Genomic DNA, 8,637 nt, shown 5'->3' on the forward strand with positions numbered 1-8,637 from the left:
GAGAGAGAGAGAGAGAGAGAGAGAGAGAGAGAGAGAGAGAGAGATAGAGATGGAAGGATCGATGCTTTTATATCGATCATATATGTATATAAGTTAGAACGCTTTAGACGCAAGTGTTACACGTAATCGAGTCATTCGACGATATCGATATCGCTATCCTCGTTGTCACGTGTAAAAGAGTAAACGTTTTTCAATTTTATAATCGAACGATGATTCATTAATGTTTTCCTAATGCATTACTCGTATTCAATTTTTTTTGGAATAGGTTAGACGATATATTTTCATTTTATCATTAATAATTTGTCATATAAAGATATTTTCTAATATTCATAAGAATTATGCGAATCGTGTTTAATTTTTAAAGTTATTTTATGCTGTTATGTGTACATAAATATTGACTTAATAGTACAAGTATAGTAAGTAATACGTATAGGCATAGTAATTTAAGTTTATTTCCAACGATTCGTATCTAATTATGAAGTAAATTAACGAAGAGAGAATATATATATATATATATATATATATATATAGTACATTTTACGCTGGTATAAAATTTAATTAATATACATACGATCGAGTGAGTTTGATCGAAACGAAATTTTGTTGAAACTCTTCGAAAATCTACATACATACTTAAATAACAAAGTCTTCTTCGACCAACATAAGAAAAAAAAAAAAGAGAGAGAGAGAGAGAGAGAGAGAGAGAGAGAGAGAGAGAGAGAGAGAGAGAAGGAAAGCAGGAAAAAAAAAATCATACACGATTTTTAATTAGGCAATCACTTTTGAGCAACAGGCCGTTTAATGAAGTCCCATTTCGTGGATGTAATAAAACGCATTCCATGGAAGAAGCGTTTTTGGAGAAAAACCTGAAACGAACGAGCTGTAAATCTATCTCGTGCAACCGTTATTAAGAGGGAGGTACATTACGGGGCTCGATCTCTAATGCTTTTGCGGTGGCCATCGTGCGAAAGTGCCGAGTAACTAACGTTCGTACAATGTTCGTCGAGGGTCATTTCGATTTAATTAAATGAATATTCATATGTACGAAGCGACGTATTTCCTTCGTAGTATCCAACGAACGAAAAAGTAAGAAAGAAAAGAAAAGAAGTCTTTCTTCTTCCTCCCGCCTCCCACCCACCCTTACTCCCCTCTTCGCGATCCCCAAAAGAAAAAAGAGGAAGAGAAAGTATGAAGATTCTTACGACGCGATGCGATTAAAATTTGCGGAAATAAATCTTCGTGCGTACTTAATGACCCCTTTCGTTGCTTCGATAGAATTTATGTTTATTACCGTAGTCGTATATCTTTTGATTTAACATTTTTTTTTTCTTTTTCTTTCATTTTTTTTTCTATTTTTTTTTTGTTTTTTTTTTTTTTGTTTTTTTTTTTTTTTGTGACGAATATACGTACACTATCTCTATATCCGTCTGTGTACGTATGTGAGTGTGTGTATGTGTGTTACGAGAAAATAATAACAGAGACGCGTCTACTCAAAGAGATAAATGTCATATTGCTATTTATATCTTTTATATTCTTCGTATTCTTTTTTTTTTGTAATTTTATTTAATATACTCGGATAATTAAATTTCTAATTAAAAATCGTACGTAAAAGATATACTATGATTAATCGGCGAAATCAATATTTTTCATCGACATCGAAAATTCAAGATTCGTGTTAAACGTTAAACAAAATGATCTCGTCCTTCCTTTCCTCCTCTTTTCGTAAGACCTCTTCTTCACCGTTCGTTAATTCGACGAATGAGATCGTGAAACACGCGTTACGCTAAATCCACGTCTCGAATTACTTTCGAATTTGGAGGTTGAATTGTTGCGAATCTAGTTACCATAACGAACACGTCGGATCGTTTGATCGAATTTTCTTGTCACGATCGTACTCCTTTCTCTAGAAAAGTGCGACGATTTGTTTCTCGAATGAATTCAATTATCGTTTCTTTTCTCTGTCTCTGTCTCTCTCTTTCTTTTTCTTTCTTTTTTCTTTGTTTTCTTCTTATTTTTTCTTTTTTTCTTTTCTCTAGTAGTTCGATAGCTTTCGCCTCGTTGAAAGTTTCACACACACACACACACACAAACAAGAACTCACGTAATCGATGAACGTAAATCGAATCACTATTAATTGATTTGTTAACAACTAACTTACTTTTTGCAAAAAGAAAGAAAAAACGTCGAGGAATATCGATATAAAAAGAAAGAAAGAAAAAATGGAAAGGAAAGGACGAAAATAGAAGATTAAATAAGAATTCCGTTTCCTTTGGAGGAACGATCATCAGTCGATTTGATTCATAGACTCAATTTCCTTTTCTCGTCTGAACTTTCTCTAGATATAAATTGAAGGTCGCTGATCTTTCGTTTTCTTAGAATGGTATGACCATTTTACGGGTCACCGATCCTGTAAACTTATCACGAAACTATCGTAATTCTTTTCGAACGCTTTTATCGTAGCTCTTGTCTGTAGAGTTGCTTCGAGTTATTTCGACTTATATCGATATGCGATAACTAATGGGAGAAGAAAACTGAAGGGGATAATGTTTCGAGTTTTAGATATTTTTCCTTCGTCGATCGACCGGACATACATTATCATTATTATTTATTTATTTATTTATTTATTTATTTATTTATTTATTTATTTATTTATTTTTCTACTATCACGATATTCAGCACCTTTACTCGATTGTATTGTACTTCGTTATCGGAATTGTTGACTTATCCGATTGCTACTCAAAATTCTTGCTTGCACGCGTCTAAACATATCGCTAGCAATTCTGTTTCGTCCAAACACTGTTGTTCTACGTGCTTCGAACGCAAAATACGTAGTTGTGTAGAAGCTTTAACAAGATATCCGCACTACAGATTCCGCTAATTCGATCTACGTGTACCATCGTGTTCGCATCGAATAATTCCGAGTGTTAAAGATCGCGAGGACCGAGAGAGAACTTTCATTAATGAATTCTTTTTTCTTTCTTTCTATCTTTTTTTTTCATTTTTCTTTTCTTTTTTTTTTTTTTTTTTTTTTTTTACATCATTAGTCGCTCCTTCAACAAATATTTCGGAATATAAGTCATGTGTATGATCATTGTGAGAATTTCTAACTTTAAAATATTTCATACGAATTTTCTTTAATTAATTATCGACGAAGAAGAGAATCTCATTAAGTCTTCCCCACGTAACATCGTATCAGTTTATTATTTAAATAACGTTCTTTATATGTTGGACGAACTTTTTTTTTTTTTTTCTTTACGATTAAAGTTCACGTGTCATTCGATTTTGAGGGATAATTAGAAAAAAAAAAAAAAAGAAATTTTTAAGGTAATATCCGTCGATCTTTTTATCCTCTTTTTATTGAATCGTAATATGTAGATTTTAATGAATACTATTTCGTTGAATAAGATTATTTTTAAGTTGTTTTCACGAAACTTCTACTTATTACTCTTGACAGGTAATGGATTGAAAACGCGTAGAACATACAGGAAAGTTTTCGAGTCCATAGTCAAAATAGAATCCGTCGACTGTTACGAAACTACTCTCTTCGGTGTAATAAGGAAGTTGGCAAGTTCATTTTCAGAGAAAGAGAGAGAGAGAGAGAGAGAGAGAGAGAGAGATAGAAACGAACAAAGGCACAATGATATAGATATCCGTTAGGACGACGTATCTTCTCGAAAGTAGTCGATGTCACTGCTTTCGAATGCTTGAAGGAAGAACAAAAGTGATGTAAAACTCTTCAACGAATCTGACATTTCCATAGTTAAAATATACCGGTTTAATATTAAATTCATTGCCATCTTGTTGACACCTGAAATCGAATCAAATTAACATATATAGGAAGAAAATATTCTATCTTGTTATTTTCTTCTAATTACAAAATACAACGTCGATCCATTAACTGCTCGTTTTAATAAATTGAAATTTTATAACCGTATGGTCATCAAATTTTCATCGATAAATTTAATTAGGGATATCGCATTCTTTCGATGCAATTTTTTCAATGATAAGATTAAGATAACATCGTTTTATTTCTTCATCGTTGAAAGAGTACATTTAAAAATAGAAGAAAAATAAAAAGAAAAAAAAAAAGCATTTTAAACGGATTACATGGTTTTAGTATGATACAAGATACTTGAAGGGAATCGTCTAGCCGATTCTAAACGAAATTGTACTATTATATGTTTGCCTGTGTTCGCATCCACCTGCGTCATCACGATCGTTATAATGAGAGAATGTTGTACATAATACACACGCACACATACATTCATATGCATTCGTACGTACGTAAGAATCTATGTTTCTATATGAGTTAGTTCGAAAACAAGCAACTTGTCCATCTAGTTACTACTTGCACTCGCGAGGTCACGTAGAATCTAATTAGCCCGAACTGAAATGGAGTTAGAGGCAGTCTCGTTGTCGAAATAGAGATACTGCGACCAAAACATCGAACAAGGCTTTTAGTGCGAGATGGTAAACTCTCTCTCTCTCTCTCTCTCTCTCTCTCTCTCTCTCTCTCTCTCTCTCTCTCTCTCTCTCTCTCTCTCATTAATTTTACGCTCCATCATCTGTCACGGACACCACTTTTGAGACAGCTCGTTAATATTTTTTTTTTCTTGCTCCTTTCCATTTCTTCGCGAAGGACGTTAAGATTAGAGTAGAATTATTATAACCAAGGACAGTGCATTAAGATGTCATATTTATATTTATGTATATATATATATATATATATATATATATTCTTTTTTTTCTATTCAAGAAATTCGAATAAAAAATAATCAATGTGTGTATAAATATATACACACACACACAACAGGATGTGTTTAAAAACAAACTGACTCTATTAATCATATCGACAAGAAAGAAAGAAATATATATATACATATATATATATATATATATGTATATGTATATTTAATAATAAGAAATAAGAAGGAATGTTTTCGTGATAAATTCTTAAGCAAGGAAGCCATTAACTATCATCAGTCCTCACTATCTATGGATAGAAAAAAAGAACTAATCTTGCTTGCTCTAACTATGATACGTTTTTTTTATATGTACTTGTATGGCTTAGGATTGAACGTAAAATTCTACTTACATTACATATGTACATACATACATACATACATACATACATACATACATATATACATACTGATATATATATATTTTCCTACTAATATACTTGTTTAAATTCAACAATACATACGGTAAATAGCCAGAGAACAATGCAAGAATTCCATGATAGAGGTATACAAGAATAAGGTATATGTGCGTTGATGATGGTGCTCGAGAACGTACAGCTATAACCCTGGTACTCTGCAAGTTGGCTAGAGCAGCTCCGGTACTTTAACCACCTACATACATACATACATACATACATACATACATACATACATACATACATACATACATACATACATACATATATACATACATATATATACACACATAAATATATACATACATACATATATACATACGTGACGACGGTTCTCTGTGTCGCTGACACCCGCTAATTATAATTTGTGTCGCGAGTTTCAGCGAGCCGTAGTACGCTAAAGAGTAATAGGGCAAAAGAGGGGTGAGTGAGAGGGACCCGCCGACTCTCGACTTACTCCGCGAAATATGCATCGACAAGTGTACCGCTGCCTCCTTATTTTCTTCTTCTTATTCTTCTTCTCGTCTTCCTTCCTCCTCCTCCTCCTCCTCCTCCTCCTCCTCCTCCTCCTCCTCCCTTCTTCTTCTTCTTCTTCCTCGTCAGTCTCCTTTGTCTCCGCCTCCGCTTTTGCTTCCTCCGACTCCTACTCGTCTTTCTTTCATCTTTGACATTAGAATTTGCATCGATCCTACTAACGATCTTTCTTCTCGGATCTTTTCTTTTATTTTATTTATTAAATAATGAATGAATGAATGAATTTTTTTTTTTTTTTTTGAATACTTGACTATTAGACGCATTCGAAATTCTGAAAAGGGCACAACACGACCACCATTCTTCGTTCGAAGCGATTTTTTTGGTCTTTTTTTTTTTTTTTTTGCAGCAAACAAAAATTGAAAAACTAAATATATTCCATAACCAGTGCGATATTAGATATTTTACGTATTAATTAAGGTATTTTAATTTCTCTTAGAATTGTATTTATTATTTTCGACCGACTCCGTTTCCCATTAATTAAGCTTTTTTTCTTTTTTTGATGTCTTTTTCAATTTGGAAAGATATAATTGAAATTGTGAGGCTAATAGAATTTGTTCTGTTTTTTTTTTTTTTTTTTTTTTTTTAATTCTTCTTTTTCTTTTTCATACCATTTTGTTAGAATATTTTTACACTTTAGTTAAGGAAGTGAAACCTACGCGTTTACGTTTTTCCTCTCGGTAATAGAAAAGATAATAAAAATTAATTTAAAATACGTATCAATCAAAGATCTTTCGAATAGATCATTCTTCTTTTATCGATATATTTCTCTTATTTTCTTACGAAGATCGTAAAATATGATTTATCCATTTAACCAAGATAATTCTCTTTAATAGATACCTGTCTCTTTTCTAGGAAGAGATAGATCAAAATAGATTCGAAATGGCGATTATTGAATCGTCTCTCTGATGTTCGTATTCGTCTTATAAATCTATTTATGCAATATCTTCCGTTTAAATCGGATTAATGCGAATGCAGGTGTATTACGATTGAATCGATATAGTGTTGCAAATTGAAAATAATTCAAATACGAATCGTAATGTCTTACGTTCGTATAAAATTATCTTATATCTTGTTTGATTTGAAAATGATTAAAAAAATACACACACATATATATATATCTTCATTTTTATATTTTTAACACACACACAAATATATATATATATATATTTATATATTAGAAATAATCAAGATCAAACGAACGAATAAAATCTATTTCACTTACGGTCACGTTCGATGCTCGAATTCATAAATATGAAAAGCTGCCGAAAGTTCATATCGCGCGAGTACCCCTCGAATCGGGTGGCAATGATAATAGCCGTGGATTGCAAAAAATCCACGAAGATTTGCATTGTAAATCCCTTTCGTACTCGAGCAATGAAGGGTTGGGAGAATAGTGGGGGTATATATAGCTGTATAAAGGTCGGTAGGAGGGAATGGGAGTATTACGATTCTCGATTCTCCAGCACGTAAAATGCTCTAAAAGTGGCTTTAAAGATCTCTTAGATATTTATTCGCTGAGTTCGCTACTTTTCTCAAGACGTATACGTGCGCGATAACTGTTTTGCATTCGCTGTTTCCTCTCTTTCGAATTTCGAAATATAATACTTTCTAACTCGTCGTAACAACGTCTTTATAAGAGAAAAGCAAAAAAAAAAAAAGGAAGAAGAGAAATGGAAAGGAAAACAAAATAATAATAGCAACAACAATGATGATGATAATAATAATAATAATAATAATAATAATAATAATAATAATAATAAAAATAGAATACTGACGTAAAACTCGTGACATTTGAACGATGATTGCGCTTGCTTCCGTCATAAATAATATTATGCAATCGAGATGAGAGTCTCGACTAGTTTTCTATCTTTTATCAAGAAAAAAATAAAAAAAAGAAGAAGAAGCAACAGTAGTAGTTAAAAAGAGAGAGAAAGAGAGAGAGAGAGAGACAGACAGAGAAAGAAAGAAAGAAAGAGAAAGAGAGAGCAGACGTTGTCTCAGTGATTTACACATTTTCTTGAGACCTCGTAAAAGCTTGTTATGACGTCAAGTGTCATCTGTTAGAAAGAAGCCAAGGAGAACCGCATTTCTCGCGGTATCGCGCGCGCTAATGCGTTTATTAATCCTCGAAGGACGACGATACGACGGAGGAAGAAAGTATTACGTGGAATGCTATGAGGAATCTCCTTTTCTCTCGTTATTTTTAACCTAAATACTGACATGCTCGAAGAAGAACATCGTTTACGATGTTAAAGTCATTACGTTTTCATTATAATGCAACTAACTTTATCTAGCTTTTTTTTTTATTTATTTATTTATTTATTTATTTTTTTTTTTTTTTATTCGACGTAATCCTTTCTCATGTTTTATTCATTCACTCGTTCGTTCGTTCATTCATTCATTCATTCATTCATTTATTTATTCCTTTTCTTTTCTTTTTTTGTTGCAGAAGGTGGACCCCGAGTTGATATTTACGAAACAAGAACGCATTGGTAAGGGTAGCTTCGGTGAGGTTTTCAAAGGTATCGACAATAGAACACAACAAGTCGTTGCCATTAAAATCATCGATCTCGAAGAGGCGGAAGATGAGATCGAGGATATTCAACAGGAAATTATGGTCCTGTCGCAGTGCGACAGTCCATACGTCACCAAGTACTATGGGTCTTACCTCAAGGTAAGTTTCTTTTCCTTTTTTCTTTCTTTTTTTCTTCATTAATTTTTCTATTTTAAATATTCCGTATTGGAACATTGCAATTAATAAAAATCTTGGAGATTTTTATACGCGCTCGAAAAATAGAAATAACGATCTATCGTGATTATATCTTTAATCGTGATTATCGACGATGACGACGAGATCTACGGAAGACTGTAATTTTTGTGGGTGTATCGCATGTAGCGTCAAATCGGCCGCGCCCTATCGGCGTGTACGAACTGAATAAAAAAAA

General features: G+C 32.7%; 1 protein-coding gene across 6 annotated transcripts in view; it reads left to right on the top strand.

The window, feature by feature from the left end:
* Positions 1-8,637, top strand: part of LOC122638040 (serine/threonine-protein kinase 25) — a 93,854-nt gene that overhangs the window by 72,218 nt on the left and 12,999 nt on the right. For all 6 annotated transcript variants that reach the window (XM_043830877.1, XM_043831054.1, XM_043807301.1 and 3 more), the window contains one exon: positions 8,142-8,366. In XM_043830877.1, the coding sequence (XP_043686812.1) occupies positions 8,142-8,366 (225 nt within the window). The remainder of the gene's footprint in view (positions 1-8,141; positions 8,367-8,637) is intronic.

This window comes from Vespula pensylvanica, chromosome 1 (genome assembly GCF_014466175.1).
Source record: "Vespula pensylvanica isolate Volc-1 chromosome 1, ASM1446617v1, whole genome shotgun sequence".
NCBI classification, from domain to species: Eukaryota; Metazoa; Arthropoda; class Insecta; order Hymenoptera; family Vespidae; genus Vespula; species Vespula pensylvanica.